Consider the following 24,010-nt stretch of genomic DNA (forward strand, 5'->3'; position numbering starts at 1 on the left):
GTTCACCCACCCAAAAATGAAAATTTAGTTGTCATTTACTTAGCCTCATGGTCAAAAAGAGTATATGTAATAAACTTTATGTTGAGTCAAACAAAATATTTCTTGTTGAAGCTACTTTTTGTAATGTCTGTTTGATGCTTTACATAACAATGACTTTAAATGATCTTTTGGGAGTAATTTCTCAGCCAAATGTGATGTGCGATTAATTTGCGATTAATTAGATTAATTAATCGGCACATCATGTAATTAATTAGATGAATTGCTCACCAGCCCTAAAAAAATTAAAGTAGTTTTTCCATATTATTTTGTAAAATTTCTTCACACTAAGACACATTATATTTTTCTTATTTAAAATAAGAGCTTGACCTTTAAAAAAAAAAATACTAAAATTGTCAGTAACCTTAAGCTTATCCTTAGGGGTCGTGAACTGAGAAACCAAAATTCCGTTGATCTTCTGACATATAAGAAATTCAGAACTCAAAACCTTCTCGTTAGTCTAAGAACAGCTTATATTGAAGGCAGTCTGCCAAAACTTCAGCTTGTGGAATGTATCACTAAGCACCGCCTCCACAGAAGAAGATCGACATCATCTGTTTAGCCCCACCCTCTGATTCGTGCATGAAAGTGTTTACGAGAGAAAAGCGACGCACAGGTTTACACAGAAACCAAATGATAAAGATGCTCAGAATACATCGAGATGCTTTTCAGTGCCAAGTTGTGGAAAAACCGTTTGCGTTTCCTTCTTTCTGATCCCAACATTAGTAAATAGTCGTAAGTTGTGAACACACAAGTGTAAGAAACTGTTTTTATCACGTGATCACTATTGCTTTGTCTGTTAAACAGACATTTGATATGAGTATTTATGCATTATTAACCTAAATCACTGCAGCTTCCATCTGTGCAGGGCTTGGTCTTTCAAAGATACACAAGTGTTAGCCAATCACTTAAGGTTAAAAACAGGACAGAAAATAGCTTATTCTAAATTATGATGTTTTTTTATGTAAAAATCTTAATAACATCATAAGGGGACCTCAGAGAACAGTACAAAATAAAAAACAATGCCAGTACATGACCACTTTAAAATCTACTGTGACTCGTGTAGGGGCCAATTTGTCATGAGATGGCCACGATCAGTAAAAAAACTTTAAAAGATGGGTTATCACTTATGATCTGTGACTTAAATCGTCAGACTGCTAAATGTTGAATGTGAGCCCACTGAGGTTGATTGCTTTACATTCCTGTCTTACTGAATATGTGCTTAATGACAGATTTTAGGTTTGGGTTCCATCTAATGAGGGGTTTGGTTTGCTTGTGTCCCATTACTCTGGATCTAGTATGTCGTGACCAAATATCTCAAATCTTGCGGGAGTCATTCGAGGCACAGCGGAATCAAAATGACAGTAGTTAAGATGACTTTGCATTGCCAGACCGGACAAATGCTCCCATCCCGATCCCACACAGCTTTGTTTATAACATCCCGGTGGGAGAGGTGTAGCTTTCAGCTCATCCCTCTAAGATACTTTTAGACCAGACATCATTCTGTGCTGTGTATCAGTGTCTGTACTGGGGTGGATTGGTGCTCTTGAATCAGTCTTGACTCTTGAAATGGCTCCTGCAGGCCCTAATTGCAGGTCTTGAATGTCATTTGATCTGTCTGAAAGCGTCCGCAGACCAAAATGGCTTTTTCTTTCCTACTGCTCACGCTGCACTATGTTGTTGTCCCTTTCCAGGATAAAAGTATGCTTTAATTTGTTCTTAATCCTCATGGTGCTGATGTGGTCTTTCTCTCTCTCTCTCTTTGTTTGTCTCAGGTGTGACTCTGTTTGTTGCTCTCTATGATTATGAGGCCCGTACAGAAGATGATCTCAGTTTCAGGAAAGGCGAGAAGTTTCAAATCATCAACAGCACGTAAGTCTAAGACCTGAAACATAAAGTATGTTCGAAATGGAAAATTAGCTCACTACTTATTCAGTAATACTGAATAATGTCAAAACCCCTTTAAGTCTATTCAACCATATTCCTAACACCCACATAAAGCTATTTTCAGCCATGGAAGAACAGTTTCTGTGTACTTGAATGGAGAAAAACAGAAGTCTGTTTAACTATTTGAATCATTTATGTTTCAATTACGTTTTTAAAGTCAAGACGACCTGATTTTACATGGTGACATTTTAATGGGAATTCGTACAATGTGATTTGTATAGAAAAGGACTTTTTTTAACTGTAAGGTGGCACTAGCTAGTTTTTCCTAGCCATATTTTTCCCATTAATACACAAATGAGTGGATCAACTTTGCTTCATACGATCTGTACAAATAGTAACATTATGCTACATTGTTACATGACTTATCATAAAGTATGCAAATGTTGACCAGTTATCATGTTGCAAATAAATATTGGTACTGTAGATTAAATGGTGTCCAATCAAGTAATATGTTGCGATAGAGATGTTAAGCGAAGAAAGTGTAATATGCGCACATCCAAAAAGCTTTAGGCAGGTGCTCAATCACATGGAGTACTTCACTGTCAATAAACAAAAATTGGCTCCTTGCCACTACTGCTCTCAAAAAAGAAGTTTATTAAAACAAAAAAGAATAAACCATAAGATCTCAACCATAAAAAAAACAATATAACACAAGATAAAAATTTACAAACATGACATCACACCTACAACAATTCATCAAACAAATTACCCAATCATCCAGTGAACGAAAGAGAAAAGGAAAAAAATAAAACAACAACAATAATCAATATATACATGATATCCCGAAAAAGGGTTTCAAGTCAAATTCCAAATGTAAACCTTTTGGAGAAAGAGTATTTCATGTATAGATGTAGAACGCTTCCCTCTGTAATAAGATTTTATTGATGTCACCACACCTTCTGGGTAGTTTCACTTGAATATTGATATATTGACAATATTTTTCTTATATGGTGTGGCTTGGAGAATGAATTACTTGACTTCCAAAAAATTTTAAATTTAAAGTAGTAGCGAACATCTTAAATTCACCATGGATTATGAGACTTGCCAAGTTAGTTTTCTTGACTTACTCATAATAAAAGATAATAATAACTTGGTGACTGATTTGTACAGAAAGCCTAAGGTCAAAAATACAATTTTACGTGGTCAAAGTTTTCATCCTACTTGTTTAAAGAAAAGTCTTCCAATTAGTCAGTTCAAGAGGATTCACAGGATTTGCATTTATAACGAAATGTATGAAAAACAATGTCAGGATTTATGTTGGAGGTTTTATGAGGGAGGTTATGCAAATAATTCGATTGGAGAAGCTGCGGCACATTTCGAAAATCTCGATCAGAAAGAATGCCTTTCTCGAACACATGTAAAATTGGCCAATAATAGGTTGTGTTGTATTATCCAATATTCTGCTTTAAGTAATGAATTCGCACACACAGTACGTAAACTGGCATGTTCTAAGTTCGGATCCTGTTATGAGCCATTGTTGTAAAGACACTCCACGAATTGTGTATAAACAAGCCTCAAATATACGACAAATGGTGGTGAGAGCTAACCGAGGGTTGGAACACTCAAGCCATCTCTTTTCAGTCCCTGATGGCAATTATAGATGCAGACAATGTGCACAATGTAATGTCATACATTTATCCATCCTCACTCAGGGAAAGAGTTAAAAATTAAGGGAATTATCTCGTGTAATACCAAAAATTTAATTTATATGATTAAATGTCCATGTGGTTTTGCTTATATAGGTAAAACAAAGCGTTGTTTAAATACACGCATTGCCGAACATAGAAGCAATATACGGTTGAATGACCAAAAGAACCCCATTGCCGTTCATTTCAATGCATTCAGACATAATTTGTCGACTCTTCTCTATCTGTGCAATCATTTGCAATCAAGTCAACGATATCGCTGTACATGAAGTGTCCCCAACTAAGCAAGCCAGAGGCGACAGCGGCAAGGAACCAAAACTCCATCAGTGACAGAATGGAGAAAAAACCTTGGGAGAAACCAGGCTCAGTCAGGGGACCAGTTCTCCTCTGACCAGCGAAACCAGCAGTTCAATTCCAGGCTGCAGCAAAGTCAGATTGTGCAGAAGAATCATCTGTGTCCTGTGGTCTTGTCCCGGTGGCCGTCTGAGACGAGGTCTTTACAGAGGATCTGGGGCTCATCTAGTTGTCCTGGTCTCTGCTGACATTCAGGGCTGTAGAGGTCCCTTCTAGGTGCTGATCCACCATCTGATCTGGATACAGACTGGATCTGGTGGCTACAGTGACCTCGGAATAAGAGAGAAACAGACTAATATTAGCGTAGATGCCATTCTTCTAACGATGTAGCAAGTACATTGGGTGTTATGGGAAGTGTTTCCGGTTCCGGTTTACCTAATTAATGCAGCCTAAAAATCCTTTAACAGATTTGGATATTAGAAGTGTATTAGTGTGTTATGTGTAAGCCAGGTTAAAGAGTTGGGTCTTTAATCTAGATTTAAACTGCAAGAGTGTGTCTGCCTCCCGAACAGTGTTAGGTAGGTTATTATTAGGTAGGTATACAAACGCATATATTTTTTTCTGCAATTATACATTTTATGCGCAGTGAATAGCATATTTTTTCTTAAGGTGTGCCTTTAGCCCAGTTGTGCCCTACATCATTATATGCTATTTATTAATTAATCCTATAGTACTTGAAATATGGTTAGTGTACTGATGAGTGTCCAGATGAGCATGGTAAACTAAAATATACTTCAGTGCCGTTTATTTCAGGTGTATAAATACCTTTGTAATTACACATTTGTAATGATGAAGTTGCAATTTAGTAAATTTTAAATATATTAACTTAAAATGTAAGCTGAAAAAACAGTACGGTAAAAATGATTAGCATGTACTCTAATTTGACATTATTACAATGTGCGCTTTTTAAGTGTACTTCAGAGTAAAGATCAGTAGAGTAAGTGTACTCTATTTAATTGGCCTTTTATTTCATTAATATAACATTATCTGCAAGTACAGATTTTTGAACAGAACTTAAGATTTGAAGTACACCAGTGCACATTCAACACAATTGAAGTGCACTACTTTTTGTGTAACTTGTTTATAGGCAATTCACACTGATACATACTTGATTAAATCTACACATAAAGCAGTTTTTATGAATTTCATCCAATTTTAATTTGACCTCCTTAACTTCTGAATCCAATTTGTGCATTGCCGGAGTGTTTAGCAATAGATCGCCCTCTGCTGGTGGTGATGTAGTCTCCACTGCTCCATACAGCATGTCTTCTCAAGCTATGCTATTATTATAATAACAGTGCATGAAAGTGTGTGTGTGTCTGGGGAAGTGGACACAATGATTGGGAGAGATGAGAGAAGCTTTTCTTGGAAATGATATTTTATGTGAAGAGGACAGGCTATTTGAGAGAGGAAGAGATTGGTTGGTGGAGAGGGGTATTACATGAAGGGCATGTTAAAGAGAGAGTAGAGTGTTATCGAATAAATGGGACATTCACAGAAGTACAGATCAGCTGTATAGGCAGATTGGTTTTCCACTCTGTGTGTGTGAAAGTGTGTGTGTGTGTGGAGGAGGTGGTTGTTTACTTGTGGTGAAAGGTTTGTAGGAGAGAGATGCGAGGCAATGGCAATATGAAATTAAATGAAAATATTCAAGGAAGAGAAGAATAGTTTTCCCAGCAATGATCTCTTTCTTTCTTGTGGTGTTTCTGTTTATTGGTCCTTCTAAACAAAAGAATGAAAGAAACTTTAGGTACACTGACCTTTCAGACTTTCGCACAACACCTTGTTTTTCTGTGTATGAAGAGGTAAAAGTGTGTATAGGGTGTGTTGTGTTTTTGTGAGAACATACTGAAGACGGATGAACAAACATATAAATGGTTGCTGGATGAATGAATGAACTGAGAGAAGAATGAATTGAGGTATTGGATGAACATACAGAAGGACAGATGCAAGGACAAGTCTACTAAGACTTAAAATTCTCAAATTCTACCATGACAATAAGAAAATGTGTTTTTTCTCTGTCTTTGTCTGTTTGTTTCAGTGAAGGTGATTGGTGGGACGCCCGTTCTCTCACTACAGGAGGAACCGGTTACATTCCCAGCAATTATGTCGCCCCTGTGGACTCAATCCAGGCTGAGGAGTAAGTGTTGGATTAGTTGTGTGTGTGTGTGTGTGTGTGTGTGTGTGTGTGTGTGTGTGTGTGTGTGTGTGTGTGTGTGTGTGTGTGTGTGTGTGTGTTGGTTGACCTCTCAGCAGGATGCATGACAAACCTCGGCCCACTCTAAATGAGTCCAGATACAGTCGCAGTACAGGGTGCTTCGTGACTGTTACTGCTAGGCAACATTTGTGTTGTTGTTTGGGACAAATAACAAAGACACTTCCTAAAAACTGACCCATGTATTACCATTGCATCCAACCATATCTGAAGATTCTTGTTGAAATGATTGGATTTTGCCCTCGAAATTTTGAATGCACCCTGATTCTGTCGCCTTTGTGCCCAAATTAAATTGCAAACATCATTTTTTGAAGCACGTTTTCCAGTCACTCCCCTATTTTGTTGTTTTGACAAACATATAGTCCTGTCCATTGGATGGGATAAATGTTGACATGTCAGACTATTAAACTTGAGACTTTTCTTCAGGAACCTACAAGTGTGTCCCTGGAACACAAAACCAGTCATAAGTCTCTGGGGTATATTTGTAGCAAGAGCCAAAAATACATTGTATGGGTCAAAATTATAGATTTTTCTTGTATGCCAAAAATCATTAGGATATTAAGTAAAGATCGTGTTCCACTAAGATATTTTGTAAATTTCTTACTGTAAATATATTAAAACTTAATTTTTGATTAGTGATATGCATTGCTAAGGACTTCATTTGGATGACTTTAAAGGCCATTTTCTCAATATTTAGATTTTTTTGCACCCTCAGATTCCAGATTTTCAAATAGTTGTATCTTGGTCAAATATTGTCCGATCCTAACAAACCATGCAGCCTATTTATTCAGCTTTCAGATTATGTACAGATCTCAATTTCGAAAAATTGACCCTTATGACTGGTTTTGTGGTCCAGGGTCACAAATGAGCTGGCAAGGAAACATTTTAAACACACACACACACACACACACACACACACACACACACACACACACACACACACACACACACACACACACACACAAAATAAATAAATACCCTCACACAGCTTTAAGTTTGTTTCAATCTTAACTAATTTAAAACAGACCAGGAACAATTTTGCTAAACATGAAACTTTTAATTATGGTGTTTCTTCTGTGATTTCCTAAGTAACACTATTTATTAAAATGATGTCAGGTTTTTTTCCATTTATTTTTCAAAAGCCAGACTGATGTCAGCTGCTGGCTTTTAGTCTAACATGTGTAACTTTAACCAGAGGGAGATGTTTAAGTGATGAAAGTTTGCAGATGTTTTCTGATGTTATTTGTAAGGCCTCTCAGATTGCATGTTAACATACCCAGCTGCAAAAGAACTTTTCCCAGCCATCCCTTTTTTTTTTTTTTTTTTTTTTTTTGTGATTAAGTGTGCATATTTTCCTAAATAAAAATTCCCTACATTGTAACATTATGAATAACGTTAATATGGCACATTTTCAGAAAGAATGCATTCATCAGATCCAAACAGGCCTGGCTTAATGAACAGTATTAAGCAATGCAGACTTGGAAGACTGATAAAGGCCCTCTTCCTCTCTGTCTGTCTCTCAGCTGGTATTAAAGAAAGCTACTCCCCAAAAGAAACACAAATGCAACCTACCTCAACAGTGAAACCACAAACCACCAAACTTAACAAACAAAGCGAAACCACTAAAGGTAATAAACAACACTTACTGTACCACACAACACCAGTACTGTACTTAAAGATGTGATTCATGAAGAGTTGAATTATTCCAATTCCGGTTATGATGTTAATTAATGTCTTTTACATTTGTCTTTTTGTTGGATTTTTACAACAGTTCTTCTGGAACCTACAGTAGTTGAAAACAATCGGTTCTCTGTTCTCACCCCTAACTGTGCTACTCGCAGCAGCATTCGCTACACTATTGCAGTGCACTATTTAGCACACTGCACAGTATTACTGCACTACAGACGCACTTCTGTTTTGTGTCTGTGTGGCAGGTGCCTTCTCCTTGTCTATCCGGGACTGGGACGATGTGAAGGGGGACCACGTGAAACATTATAAAATCCGTAAACTGGACAGTGGAGGATATTACATCACCACTAGAGCTCAGTTTGAGACGCTTCAGCAGCTGGTCCAGCATTACACAGGTAACACACATAGACACACTTCTGTTTCCACACACCCGATACACAGAGCTCAGTATATCTCATATCATATTCTGACATGCAAAATGATTCTAAGTAATTATAGTTGGAGGCATGGTTATATTCCATAATGCCACAGTGCTTTTACAGCTCTCTACAGGAGGCGGCACTGCTCCAGTGAGTCAGAAAACCTCATCTGAATAGCTCTCAATAGGATGTACTTTGTCTATGCTCCAGTTAAGATATCGACTGTTAATGCATCTAGAATGAGTCGTATGGATTTTCGATAGCGTGTGCACTTTGCTTCTTCCATGACCTCCCATACTGAGCCCAGAGAACAAACAATCACACAGATACTCATAATAATACATCCTCATGATGACCTTAACAGTGTATCAGCATCAGTTGCTGTGTTGATGCTACTTGCTTCAGCTGTTGTTGACCGTCTTCGCTTTCAGAAGCAGAGCTTTGTGTTGTCTTTGTAATCTTCCCTGTTACGGCAGTGCATTTAAAGAAGACTATGCAGTCTGTTTCTTCATTCGCTTCGATAGCTTGGTCCAAAACTTAAAATGATTCCACCGCCCAGCCCTGTCCCCTGGTCTCTTGTCACGTTGTATTGTTTGGCACATCTGAATCGTAAATGTGAAAAGTAGCATCAGCTGCTTACAACTGTAGCTAGGTAAGTAACTCGGGATGGGTGAAAATCAATCCAGAAATCCATCATTACTCTCTCTCAAATGATTCTGTATTGATCCACAAAAAATGATGGATCATAATTTAAAATAAAAATGATTAATAATACTGTTTTGTTTTTTGAAAAGTCAAATGCAGGACAAAATATTACATGTGCTATGCTGTGTGTATCATCTTGCAGAGGCATATATAGCTTCAAATGTATTAGAAACAATGTTTAAGGGCATTTCATTTATGCAAAAACTTTAGAGGCGCATTTGACATCATTATAGGACCCTGTTTTTATTATAGGTGTATGATAGTGCAGCTTTTCACAGGAGGAACAGGAGCGAATTATTCTGTTCTGAATAATTCTGTTCCTGGAGATCTACCTTCAGCTCCAACACAACTGAACCAACTAATAATGATCTTCAGGAGCACTTGATAATTACAGCCAGGTGTGTTTGATCAGGGTTGAAACTGATGTTGATGTCGATGGCTGATGAGGCCGGATACATGCTCGGGTTCCTCAAGCTCAGAGCAGATGGTACTCAATGACTGATTCCTGAAATGATGCATCTGTTGGTGCCAAGTGGTCTGTTATCTCAGCTTTACAGTCCGGAGTAAACATTGCCGTAGTGTTGTAGGAAAATGGCACACATTAACCCTTTGCTAAATGTCAAAACATGCCCAACAGGCATGTCCTACATTATGGCCAGTCAATCTCAGGTGCAAACATCTCAAAGGAAGCTACAAAACAGTCCAGACTGAATGAGTTACCAGTAGGGCGGGTTTTTCAATCAGTTACCAGTAGGGCTGGGCAATATGGCCAAAAAAATTCACAATATTTTTTTTTTCCCATATCAGTCGATACGGATAATTATCATGATATACAGAATGTCGAAATGTTCTTTCTTTCAAATTTAAAGGCAGATTTTTGCTCCAAAGTGAAAGTTGTGGTTTTGTGGTTTTAAACTACTCTTAATGGTCAGAACATGGTAAACACTTTACACTTTTCCACACATTTTTCCTTAACAAAAGAAATATCTTAATAGAACAAAAAAATATTTCTTAGTTTCTTCATGTTCTAATGAGGAATATGGTTTGAAATAAGAAAGAGCTCTGTGTTGCCTGGTAATATTAATTATAATAGTACATTTTTTTTGGCCCATAGAAATGCACATTTGATAGTAGCTTGTGTTAGGATGCAGATGCAGATTTATGTTTATTATCAAAATAATCTGTAACAATTGCAGAAACCAAATTTTTTTATTACCTAATTAATTATTCTGTTTGAGTTTTTTATTTTTTATTTTTTTATTAACCATTGGACTTCCATAGTAGCATGTATTTTGATCATGATAATCACAGTTAAAACCTCATGTATAGCACCTCAATACCATGGTAAAAATGTAGGCTGTAGGTATTTGTATGAAAAACAGTAATCTAAATACGTTTAGTAAAAATGCTCCTTTGATACATGTCTACATTAATAATGAAATTCAATACGACTACCCACATTTCTGACACAATACCATGGTGCTGTTAGTGTTACTGGAGTTAATGTATGGTAAATGATGGTGATTTGTAGATTGAAAAGTCTTCTGACTGTATCATTGTGCACAGTGATTCTCCTTGTATCAGCGCTGTTTCATCTGGCTTTAAACTAGTTTAAGTCACCAAGTCATTTGTGTTTTTCGCTGAATTGAATCGTGCAGTGACATTAAGTGATTCACAAACAAGTGCAGATGCGCTTCAAATTGTACACTATTTGCAGGTTTCACGCTAAAACTCTACACCGCTTCCTTCAGTGCTTCTGATGCTCGTCTTTTCTCTCTCTCTGACACTGTGTGTATCTGTACATGTCTGTGTGCACATGCTCAGAGCGGGCAGCGGGGCTTTGCTGTCGTTTGGTCGTCCCTTGCCACAAAGGGATGCCAAGGCTCACTGACCTGTCTGTCAAAACCAAAGACGTGTGGGAGATTCCTCGGGAGTCGCTGCAACTCATTAAGCGCTTAGGCAACGGCCAGTTCGGGGAGGTTTGGATGGGTATGGCTCCTCCCACAGTGCTAAGCAACAGCCAACCAGGAGTGTGTTTCCCAGAAGCATCGTTAGCCAACTACTGTATGGTCACAAGTTCCACTGAAATCTGTTGGTAATTACGGAACTTTTGGGAAACGCACCCCAAAGAGGGAGATGGAGTGAGGTCAAAGTGAGGGGTGGAGTTACGTTACAAATGGCTGGATATGTAAGCTCATTTATTTAGGTTCAATATGTGTTAAGCTCTAACAAAAGCATTTGTGGCATGACGATTGCCAAGTCATCCTTCTGGCTTTTAAAAAAACACACTCTTACAATGGACATAAATCCATTTCTGGAATATTCAGACATTGTGAAGTTGACTGAACCTCTCAGGACAATGTGACCACCCTCCTTCTCTCTCAATGCATGTTCCCCCGTCGTCCTGCTAGTTAACCCCTCTACTCCTCCTCCTTTATAGAGAGTGCAGATGGTTTGTGCTTTAATTTAACGGGTGTGTGCATGGTCTACATCCCTGATACGGTGGGACTTAGCCATGACTCCTGGGAAATCGCACGCGAGTCTCTGACGCTGGACAGGAAGCTGGGGGCCGGGTGTTTCGCTGATGTTTGGTGTGGTAAGACCATTCTCTGATTCCACACAAATGAAGATTTCAGAGAAGCATTTTCATCAAATCCTGTTAGTTATAAAATATTGGTTACTCACCACATTCTTATGACAATCTTCTGACATCCCTCAACCATTTCACTTCCACATTTCTAATAACTTTTATTTTATTTCATTTTAATCGAAGAATAAAAGTTTTGTAAATATACTGCATGAGCAGACAATGCCCTATTTTCATTTGCATGTGAACTATTTCTATTATTAACGTATTAATGAATTACAGCTGCATCTCAATGAATTAGAATGTCATGGAAAAGTTCATTTCAGTGATTCAACTCAAATTGTGTAAATCGTGTATTAAATAAATTCAGTTCACACAGACTGAAGTAGTTTAAGTCTTTGGTTCTTTTAACTTTGATGATTTTGTCTAACATTTAACAAAAACCCACCAATTCACTATCTCAACAAATTAGAATATGGTGACATGCCAATCAGCTAATCAACTCAGAACACCTGCAAAGTTTTCCTGAGCCTTCAAAATGGTCTCTCAGTTTGGTTCACTAGGCTACACAATCATGGGGAAGACTGCTGATCTGACAGTTGTCCAGAAGACAATCACTGACACCCTTCACAAGCAGGGTAAGCCACAAACATTCATTGCCAAAGAAGCTGGCTGTTCACAGAGTGCTGTATCCAAGCATGTTAACAGAAAGTTGAGTGGAAGGAAAAAGTGTGGAAGAAAAAGATGCACAACCAACCGAGAGAACCGCAGCCTTATGAAGACTGTCACGCAAAATCGATTCAAGAATTTGAGTGAACTTCACAAGGAATGGACTGAGGCTGGGGTCAAGGCATCAAGAGCCACCACACACAGACGTGTCAAGGATTTTGGCTACAGTTGTCATATTCCTCTTGTTAAGCCACTCCTGAACCACAGACAACGTCAAAGGCGTCTTGCCTGGGCTAAGGAGAAGAAGAACTGGACTGTTGCCCAGTGGTCCAAAGTCCTCTTCTCAGATGAGAGCAAGTTTTATATTTCATTTGGAAACCAAGGTCCTGGAGTTTGGAGGAAGGGTGGAGAAGCTCATAGCCCAAGTTGCTTGAAGTCCAGTGTTAAGTTTCCACAGTCTGTGATGATTTGGGGTGCAATGTCATCTGCTGGTGTTGCTCCATTGAGTTTTTTGAAAACCAAAGTCACTGCACCCGTTTATCAAGAAATTTTGGAGCACTTCATGCTTCCTTCTGCTGACCAGCTTTTTGAAGATGCTGATTTCATTTTCCAGCAGGATTTGTCACCTGCCCACACTGCCAAAAGCACCAAAAGTTGGTTAAATGACCATGGTGTTGGTGTGCTTGACTGGCCAGCAAACTCACCAGACCTGAACCCCAGAGAGAATCTATGAGGTATTGTTAAGAGGAAAATGAGAAACAAGAGACCAAACAATGCAGATGAGCTGAAGGCCACTGTCAAAGAAACCTGGGCTTCCATACCACTTCAGCAGTGCTACAAACTGATCACCTCGATGCCACGCCAAATTGAGGCAGTAATTAAATATGAGCCAAAATCATCACAATTAAAAAAAACAAAGACTTAAACTACTTCAGTCTGTGTGCATTGAATTTATTTAGTACACGAGGTTCACAATTTGAGTTGAATTACTGAAATAAATGAACTTTTACATGACATTCTAATTTATTGAGATGCAGCTGTATTTATAGAGGGATCTTGCATCAAGTCTTTGGTTTTATCCCTTCATTTTTGCCAGAAAACCATTCCTTTTTATCCATAACATGCACAAGGATTAGATGAACATGTAAACCTGTCATTGCTGATGTAAATTTCACACAAAAAAGTTTTCTGCACACACATTTTCCAAATACTGATTTGTTTTAATGAGTATTGTAAGAGCTTCAGTGATTCTTCTACATGTTGTTACCATGCCAGTGAATGGAGGTAAGAAAAAGGACAGTAAGTATCAAGCTGAATCATGGGTGTTTATCATGACTAATGCCCCAGGAGAGTTTTTCTTCTGTTCCACACCTCTATTAATCATAAGCGGTCTTGTTCAGGATAAGTGTGGTTGTGTGTTCATCTCTCACTTTCTCACTCACTTCCCTGTAGATGTGCATTCAAAAATATCACCTGAATCTGCCTATTATAATTATTGCCTTTAGGACACTGCTGGTATTTAGTTTTTAATGAACAGAGGCACACAGATTTTAAAAACCAGGTACCACATCAGATGTAACCGTTTGAATACCACCTCGGCATTGCCTGCAAGTAAACATGGGATGATGTTTGTAACATTTTCTTCTGTAATCTGAAGTATTTCAAGTTGGAAAAAAGATATTTAGTGGACAGAAGAATGTAAAGCACTTTAATTATTCTAAAAATTCATCTCAGTCTGCCATTAGTCAGACTGCCATCCCAAAACTCTTGTCGCTGTTTGAGCCATGTGGCAGAGTTCTGGCTTGGTTGGGATCCTCAGATGTCTCTATTAATAATCTAGGATTGCAGAAGGTATTTTAATACCCAATAAATTACAATCTTTAAATTGTCAAAATATCCACCATTGCAGTGTCGTTTAAAGGCAAGCAGATTCCAGTGCTGTGGATTTAACAAAGTTGGGGTTTTTTTTCTGTCTGTTGAAATTCCGTACTATATCCTGCAGAAAAACAGCCATAAATCGCAAGTATAATGTAGATCACACACAAAAAAAACTTTGTTGCAAAGTAAAAATATCTATGTATACTAAAAATAACATACTTAAGATTGCATAAGAAGTCATGAAGTCAAGCACACTTTTAACAAATTGCATTCAGCACAAATTTGCATTGATCTGCATAATTCCTAATTTAAGAGGGCTAAAACAATACAGAAAGTGAATAGAAATAAACAATGCTATAAATGGGCACAATTCATTCATAGTGAATTCCCATCAGTGTACTTGTGTGATAATGGCTGCTTTAATTGCAAATTAATTTTGCATGAACTTTTTTTGGGGTGCATGAAAGTCATTTTGTGGCATACTGTTCCTCTAGGAGCTTTGTGCAGTTGCATTGCCATTGACTCTCTGCTGTGTGGTTTCTGTCAGGCACGTGGAATGGCAACACTAAAGTGGCTGTGAAGACCCTCAAGCCGGGAACAATGTCTCCAGAGTCCTTCCTGGAGGAAGCGCAGATCATGAAGAAATTACGCCATGATAAACTAGTGCAGCTCTACGCTGTCGTTTCTGAGGAGCCCATCTACATCGTCACTGAGTACATGGGAAAAGGTCAGCCGTTGTTCTCATTGTAAAAGTGAAGAGAATGGGTTAACTAGAGGACAGACATAGAATGTATCTATTTTAGCAACAGTGATGGGTTTTGTGGGCCTAACTGACTGAAAAAAAAAATCCAATTGAAGATATATCGGGATTGAAGGTTGATGTTCTAAACTTAAATTGAATTTGAAGAGCTGTCATGGAGGAAGCAGACATTTAACCTAATACTGCTAGAAAAAACCTAATGGACAGATGATGGAAACTCCACCCATACTGTATATTATTCGGCATCAAAAAATTATTTAGGCTAGACCATAATCCACCCTCTCTTAGAAGTAACAAGATTCTAAGTAAAACGAAAGTCCATTTATTGAAATTTAAGTTTAAACGGGTGTTTTTGTTTGTTTTGTTTATAGTGCGTTAAAACCTGGACAAAGTTCAAAGTAAATTTCCTAATCAGTGTACTTGTTTGAAATTGGCTGTTTTCAATATGAATGATTTTCGCATACACTTTATTGAAGATTACGCAGGTACACTCTTAAAAATAAAGGTGCTTAAAAGCTTCTTCACAGCGATGCCATAGAAATACCATTTTTGGTTCCACAAAGAACCATTCAGTCAAAGGTTCTTTATAGAAACATCTTTTTCTTACCTTTTTATAATCTGAAGAACCTTCTTTTGTCACAAAGAAGCTTTTGTGAAACAGAAAGGTTCTCCAGATTCTTTATGGAACCATTTAGACAAAAAAGGTTCTTCTATAGCATCATGAAGCTCCTTTATTTTTAAGAGTGTATGTGTGTACATGTGCTTATAGCAGCATGTCTCTTGTTTTGCTGAAGCTAACATGTGTATGTTGTGTGTTTTAGGAAGTCTTCTAGATTTCCTGAAGGACGGGGAGGGACGGGCACTCAAGCTGCCAAACCTCGTCGACATGGCGGCCCAGGTACAGCCACATAATTTAAACCTGATCTACAGTGGTCCCAGAAAATATTTAGACACTACAGCCACACTTAAAAAACAGCAAACCACAGTTTATTTCAAAGAAAGGTAAAAATAGGTATACTTCTTAAAATAGTTTTTGGGGCCACTGTAGATCAATGATGTAACAAATACAGGAGGATGAAAATAACCCTGCTTTAAATCACTCAGTCTGAAAAGAATCTGTTCTCGCCCCTATTGTGTGTATGAAGTTATTATTTAATTATATGTAGGTACCCTATCAAGCTGTATCAGCACTGTACATGCTGAATGCAATATTTCTTAGTTTGACCTCAAGTAACTTCAGCACTTGGCTTTGCTCAGCAGATTTCAGTGTAAGTGTTTGTGTATTCAGGTGGCTGCAGGTATGGCCTACATCGAGCGAATGAACTACATTCACAGAGATTTGCGCTCTGCTAACATTCTGGTTGGCGACAGCCTGGTGTGTAAGATCGCTGACTTTGGCCTGGCCAGACTCATTGAGGACAATGAGTACACTGCCCGACAGGGTAAGAAACACACCATCTGGACACATACATATATGCATTGTTTAGGATGCTGTTGCCCCCCCCCCCCAGCCTAAAGAAATAGTTGAGTCTTTCGAAAATCGATTCCAATTCCAGAATGGGATAGTAGAGGACAGTGAGCCTCTTAGAAAAAGTTACCTGAAATGTCACAATTTCTTTTCAGTAAAATGGCCAAGCAAAAGGAAGACCTGGCACAATCCCATGAAACTGTCTTGAATATGAAATGTTCATCGCACACAAAAGTTCTGCCACCAAACTTCTTGCATTGTTTGTGCCAAAATCCACCATTTCTGAAAGCAAATCGATTTACAGATTAATTAATCTTATTCTTTTCACATGGAACTGAGATTTGATTGGATTGTGAAAAGTGAACTTTGTTATTATCGGTCAACACAGTATACATCAGCAGAAAAGAAAAGTGATTTCAAAAGAGCAGCAAATTAATTAAATCTTGGTGAAAGATTATCTATACATATTGTTTTAGAATAATTTGATCTGATGAATTGTACACAATAAGATATGTATTAAGAAAATAAATGTGACAACACAGCGCTCCAACATATACTCACCGGCCACTTTATTAGTTACACCTATTCAATTGCTTGGTAAGACAAATTGCTAATCAGCCAATCACATGGCAGCAGCTAAATGCATTTAGGCATCTAGATGTGGTGAAGACAACTTGCTGAAGTTCAAACCGAGCATCAGAATGGGGAAGAAAGGGAATTTAAGTAACTTTTAAAGTGGAATGGTTGTTGGTGCCAGACGGGCTGGTCTGAGTATTTCAAAAACTGCTGATCTACTGAGATTTTCACACACAACCTCTCTAGAGTTTACAGAGAATGGTCCAAAAAAGAGAAAATATCAAGTGAGTGGAAGTTGTGTGGGCGAAAATGCCTTGTTGATGTCAGAGGTCAGAGGAGAATGGGCAGACTGGTTAGAGATGATAGAAAGGCAACAGTAACTCAAATAACCATTCGTTACAAAAAGGTATGCAGAATACCATCTCTGAACACACAACACGTCAAACCCTGGAGCAGATGAGCTACAGCAGCAGAAGACCACACCGGGTGCAGCTCCTCTCAGCTAAGAACAGGAAACGGAGGCTACAATTCACACAGGCTCACCAAAATTGGACAAAAGAAGATTCAAGATTTTTATTCATCACGTACACAATTATATAGAGAATATATAACTAGCAGTGAAATGTGAGTCAGGTCTGCTCCATGGACAGTGAAATGAAAGAATAATATAAAAGTAAACAATAAAAATATAAGAATAAAATATAAAAAACTGTAGAATTAAATATTGAATAGAAAATAAAATGTGCATGACAGTTTACTGTAGTCTTAAATATTAAGATACACAGGAATGTGCAAGAGACGAATGTGCAAACAGGTTGTGACACTGTCAATATGAGGTAGGGAATGATGAATATCTTACTGATTAAGTGATTATTAAGTGGAGCCTGATGGCCTGGGGGAAGACTCCTAAACTGGAAACCTCCTAAACTGGGAAGACTGGAAAAACGTTGCCTGGTCTGATGAGTCTCGATTTCTGCTGCGACATTCAGATGGTAGGGTCAGAATTTGGCGTAAAGAACATGAAATCATGGATCCATCCTGCCTTGTCTCAACGGTTCAGGCTGGTGGTGTAATGGTGTGGGGGATATTTTCTTGGCACACTTTGGGCCCCTTAGTACCAATTGAGCATCGTTTAAACGCCACAGCCTACCTGAGTTCTTGCTGACTGTGTCCATCCCTTTATGACTACAGTGTACCCATCTTCTGATGGCTACTTCCAGCAGAATAATGCAGCATGTCACAGAGCTCAAATCATCTCAGACTGGTTTCTTGAACATGACAATGAGTTCACTTTACTCACATGGCCTCCAAAGTCACCAGATCTCAATCCAATAGAGCAGCTTTGTAATGTGTTGAAATAGGAGATTCGCATCATGGATGTGCAGCCGACAAATCTGCAGCAACTGTGTGATGCTATCATGTCAATATGGACCAAAATCTCTGAGGAAGGTTTCCAACACCTTGTTGAATCTATGCCACGAAGAATTAAGGCAGTTCTGAAGGCAAAAGGGGGTCCAACCCGGTACTAGCAAGGAGTACCTTATAAAGTGGCCAGTGAGTGTATATTGTGTAGCTCAGCCCTTGCGCACCTTAAGGTCCTTTCCCGGTCTCTGGTCTCTAATTATTTCCTGTCTCTTATTCTTCTGTTCATGCAAAAGACATGTCAAAATAAGTTTATTTTGATTTCATGATTTCAAAGTTTTTAATAGTTGGTAGCTGACCTTAAGAAAAGATATTCCAGTGCATGTTTATTTTAACCCATCTCTTTCTTTCTCCTGTGTCTGTATCTCAGGGGCAAAATTCCCTATTAAGTGGACGGCTCCTGAAGCAGCTCTGTATGGGAAGTTCACCATTAAATCTGATGTTTGGTCTTTTGGAATCCTGCTTACGGAGCTGGTCACTAAAGGCAGAGTTCCATATCCAGGTAAATCTTGAAACAGGTGCTCTGGGTGATCCCTAGATGTATTGCAAAATTAATATCAAGTTCTGTTATGAAACTCTAGATGATAGGTTGACTGATAGGTTCTAACTCAGTCTGACATAATGACATCATTATTCATTATTATGGTTTTTGTTGCATCAGCAGCCAATGAGCTTGCTGCTCAACATTCAAATACTTGGCCAGTTTTTTCCATAGCACACTTCAGAAACCCTCCACCTTCCCCAGCTCCACCTGTATAGATCAGCTATGGAGTTTTTTCATATATGTTATATGTGTAGCAGCAGTATTTCTTACATGCTCACAGCAGTATGTTGTGAATGTATTGGCAGTAGAAAGTCTTGGTACTTGCTTTGTCGCAGCAGCAGAGCAGATCTATTCCATCAAGGCCAAAAACATTAATATTGTCATGAATATTATCTCTCTGAGAGATCATGTCAGAACTAATGTGACCTTCAAAAAAAAAAAGAATTTCTGTAAACCAAAAAACATTTAAAGGTGAAGGTCTTTGCTGTCACATAACCCAATTTCTGAGAGGCATGTCCAGCCTAAGATTTTTTTTTCCATTTTATTTCAAAGTGACTCTGCTGTTTCCACACCTTAAATGAATTTCTCTTAAAATATGAGATGCTGAAACTCTGATACATGATGAATTACTATAGATCTACACAAATTCTAGAAAATAAATCCAGTGATTTGGCTGGAATGTAGGGTAGAAATAAAGGCGGAGTGTGAAATGCCATTGTGACAACGCAGTATTGCATTATCCACAGATGTTTGCAGGCGTTTCTCTCTCAGTCTTGTTCATGTCCCTCATGATGATGATTAATCTTCTGGCTTCATGAGTGCAGTTCTATTCCAAGATCCCTAGTGTTTAGAAGCAGGTCTGATTGCCCCCCACCAAAAAAAAAAAAAAAGCTTCAAAGACACTTATATTGCCTGGTTTGATTGACAGATTGATTGAATCTGTTTTATCTCCCCAGTAATTGTCGCAAAATGTACTTTGCAACATGAGTTAATTTATCTCTTTATTAGCACTTCGGGTTCAAAAGTGACTACTTTCAAATGTGTCTTTGAAAATACATCTTTCTGAAAACATCTTGGTAACAAAAAAACTTACAGGACCTCCAGATAAAGGTCATGCTCTGTTTATTTGAGCATCCCAACTAGCTCACCATAGCAATGCTGGCTCATACACCAGTGTGAGTTTGGGCAGAACTAACAAATGAAAGATGAGGGAGTGTTTGAGAATAGATTTGATTTAAAATTAATTTATTTAAATTTAAATTTATTTTATTTAAAATGTTATCAGTTGAATTTGGTGCCTCTAATGGCATGGAAATTACACACACCTTTAAATGGTTAAATGGTCTTAAGAGGGATAGATGTCCATATGCATGTCTCCAGTTTCAGTGGTGGACAAAGTACACAAATCAAGTAAGAATACAGATACCCTAGTAAAACCCTAGTATACTAAAATATAAATTTATGTTACTGTAAGTTCAAGTGAGCAAATGTGTAAATGACTAAATTTACCAAAAAAGTATTTTTAAATTAAGGAAAAACCCTGAAACCCTGGGATTTACAAATGAAGACAGATAGCTGAAAACTGCTTATTGTTTATAATATTTATTTCGCTATAGTTATTTTATAACAAGTTTTCTCAGCTCTGGCCCTCAGAGTCTATCTGCAGCCCTCATCCAACTCAAGAACCAGCCAATCGAGGTCTTCAGGGTTACTAAATAGTTACAGGCAAATGAGTTTGATCAAATTTGGATGGTGTACCTTGAGAACCTGCTTAAAGAAAACTCCTTAATAGCTTTGTCTTCCTAGATGGCACCCATGAAATTTCTAAGATGAACATACTGACAGTATTGTTGTCATTTTTGCTAGGGATGAATAACAGAGAGGTACTGGAACAGGTGGAGCGTGGCTACCGGATGCCGAGTCCCCAGGACTGCCCGAGCTCTCTTCACGAGCTGATGGTTCAGTGCTGGAAGAAGGACGCAGAAGAGCGGCCCACCTTCGAGTACCTACAGGCCTTCCTCGAGGATTACTTCACCGCAACCGAACCTCAATATCAGCCCGGAGACAACCTCTAAACCCATCGTCCTGGGCTCATCCCTGGGCCGTCTCAAGTGGCCTCGACTCCCTCCAGACCGGAGGCATGTACAGCTTCATGAGTTCACCTGAGCTCCTGTTACTCCCCTGCGGCTCCACATGCACTAGTCGACTGAAGACTGAACCCTTTGCACAGACTTTCAACTTGAGGGGTGTAAACACGAGCGGGCTGGGGAGGCGAACGGGGGGAATTGTGGGTGGAAAGGCTTTTGTTCCATAACCATTATAATGATATGAAATGATGCCTGTATTCAGTGTAAATACGAGATGCTTGTTTAAGGTTTTTTTTTTCAGTTTGTTTTCATTCAGGTTTTTTGTTTTGTAATCCCCGCTCATCTTTTTGTGTTGCTTTGCAAAGAAGCAGATTTGGACATCTATGAAGGGTTTAGGTGCGTGTCAATGCATACAACGAGTGCTGAATTTGAGAATGTTTGTGGTTTATTCTTTTTCTCCCCTGCTGATGAGATCATGTTCCAAATGGTGGAATAAAAATTCAGAGTCTTTATTATTCTAGTGGTTTTAAAATATCTCAACCTGCAGAGGAAGTTGGTTTCTCATAATTTCTTTAATTTATTTTTTGATTTTTTTTTACATTGCTTAAGATACTTTGACATCCTCTCCAAATGATTAGATGTTAACCCAATGTAACAAAGAATTATTTTACACATATTGTACATTTTTGTATTTCTAGCCAAATGTTAAAGACTGCCATACATCAGCATATCTCCAGAGAGAAAATGCATTTAGTTTTCCAGCTGTTTTCTAAGTATAGACGTTTTTTTGTTGTTGTTTTGTTTTTTTGTCCTGTTACCGCATACTTAGGCTGTGTCCAAAGCCTGAAAAAAAAAATTGCATTCAGTATTTAAAAGGAAGTTAACAAGGAATGTTTGAATCCAATATTTAAATCCAACATCCTGCTTTCTAGGGGTTGAAACATACTTTACACGTATGTGTTTGTGGATGTACTGTAGCTACTGTAGTACACATTTCATTCTCAGAGTTAATGCAAGGAAACATTTCAGAAACTCGTTCTACTATCAGTTTTCTCTTTCAGGTCAACTTCTGTCATGGAGGAGCAAAAGTTTAAAGAGAATCTTGCTAAGTCAGAGTTAAAGTTAGCTAAACTTATGTAGGCTATTGTCAGAAAGAAGGTTTTTGGGGTACAGCGGCATGTCTTTGGGGAAGTACCCTCAAAAGAACAACTTCGTACCTTATCTACCTGTGTTTTAGTATCTTTAAGTAATATGTACCTTTAAAGTTCCCCTATTATGGATTTTTGAAAATGACCTTTCATGCAGTGTGTAACACAGCTCTAAGTGAATGAAAACATCAAAAGTTCATTCTTTGTCACTAGGTACCGCTTTTGGAGCGGTTAAAATAGCGCTTTCCCTGGTAACGCTGTACACAAAGCAGCACTGCGCTCACAAACGCTGCTTTATCAGGCATCACAGCCATGAGCCAATCTGACCAATCACCGCAGATTACTGTCACGCAAAGGAGCGTTTTTTAAAAATGAATCATTGAGCCAATTGTTTGGGCAAGTAAGGTAAAAATAAATGCATATTATAAGACAATGAAAGTGTTTTTTGACCTTGCATGCATGTCAACCTGTTGCTGGGGACTCCCAAAACCAAAATATGAACCTTTCATAACCCATAATAGGGGCACTTTAAAGTACTACTACTGTTTAGGTCTAAGTAATGTACAATGTTGTCCTGCTGAGGATACGCTCTTGAATTTGTTCATGATATTTAGACATGACATTATGGTGCCTTGGAAGCCAGTCTGAAACCAGCTTTCAGAAACGTGGTTTGTTAAGTCATTGACTGACTGTGCAGCGAGTAAGCAAAGCAGATATCTTTGGTTTCAGACTCGGACACAGCCTCATTCAAATCAGACCTCCACGACAACTGCTCCTTATCCTCATGTGCCGTTTATTCTGTTCTCCATGGAGGACACTTATAAAATTAATTTGTTTCAGTGTATTTTATTTAATCTAGCATACGTCTGTATGGAAATGTTTGGATTTGGATCAAGGGAACACTCCAAAGTACCATTTCCCTTGTTGGTTTGTGCAATGCTCAGAACGTCTTTAAAACCCCTCTCCTGCATTTCATTTGGTTTAGCAGTATTGTAAGTGTAAGTAATCACCTCAAAATTACCATTCCCATTTTTTTAACATGCCATTTTGTTAACATTTCCCATTCGGAAATAAAAATACAATATTTTACACTCTTTACAAGCTTTATTCGTCTTTCTTATTACAAATTAAATCCCTCTATAAAAGCTAAGGTGGTTTCAGGCTGCGTATTTATTTCTGCTTATTTTAACAGGTTGCAGCATTCGCACTATGCACCTATCCAAGTAAAGTTTCCTTATAATATCTTGTTGCTTCTATTGGGTTATGCTTAAAAATGGCTAAGCAATGTAAATAAGATGGCATGGCAATTTGTAGCAAAAAATGACGGTGCTCTAACAACTGTTTTTAGCTAAAATAATAAATGATAACTGACACTGAACATGAATAAATACAAAAAGAAATTAAACACAAAATATATGCAATAAAGACAATGCAATCAAACTCCAGAGAAATATCTTCATAGTCCATTTTGATGTCAGTTTCTCTCTGCAGACGATGAGGTCATGGGGTGTGACAGCTTTTGTGCAGAATTATACAAAAATATGTTTATATTTTTATGAACGCCTAGAGTAGCTTTTACAATGTTAAAAGTAAAAAGTGATAGTGTATGTGACCTGGTGAACCCAAGTAATAATTTAAACCTCTTAACAAAATAAATTCGAAATTCAATATCCCTATTACTTCATGGAGAAGAGGAGATGAGTATCCTCGAATGAGCAGAACATGACTAATAGGAAATCAGGTGTTGTTAAGTTACATGTTATAATCATTTACAATTCAGTAAAATTTCAAATCATTTTAAGGCAGAAATCATTTACCTGTTGAGAGTGTGTTGACAGTCTGTGTGACTGTATAGCTGAG

At 38.0% G+C, this 24,010-nt stretch overlaps 1 protein-coding gene across 1 annotated transcript in view; it reads left to right on the top strand.

Annotated features, from left to right (window-relative positions):
* The window catches only part of fynb (FYN proto-oncogene, Src family tyrosine kinase b), a 50,969-nt gene extending 29,455 nt beyond the window's left edge, over positions 1 to 21,514 (top strand). Inside the window, 13 exon segments of the mRNA XM_042747394.1 lie at positions 1,812 to 1,908; positions 6,025 to 6,123; positions 7,722 to 7,740; positions 7,742 to 7,826; positions 8,133 to 8,282; positions 10,836 to 11,000; positions 11,452 to 11,607; positions 13,543 to 13,551; positions 14,693 to 14,872; positions 15,727 to 15,803; positions 16,194 to 16,347; positions 18,742 to 18,873; positions 20,782 to 21,514. Coding sequence (XP_042603328.1) covers positions 1,812 to 1,908; positions 6,025 to 6,123; positions 7,722 to 7,740; positions 7,742 to 7,826; positions 8,133 to 8,282; positions 10,836 to 11,000; positions 11,452 to 11,607; positions 13,543 to 13,551; positions 14,693 to 14,872; positions 15,727 to 15,803; positions 16,194 to 16,347; positions 18,742 to 18,873; positions 20,782 to 20,990 — 1,532 coding nt within the window. The 3' untranslated portion in view covers positions 20,991 to 21,514.
* The last annotated feature ends 2,496 nt before the right edge of the window (positions 21,515 to 24,010 follow it).

Source organism: Cyprinus carpio, chromosome B20 (genome assembly GCF_018340385.1).
Source record: "Cyprinus carpio isolate SPL01 chromosome B20, ASM1834038v1, whole genome shotgun sequence".
NCBI lineage: Eukaryota > Metazoa > Chordata > Actinopteri > Cypriniformes > Cyprinidae > Cyprinus > Cyprinus carpio.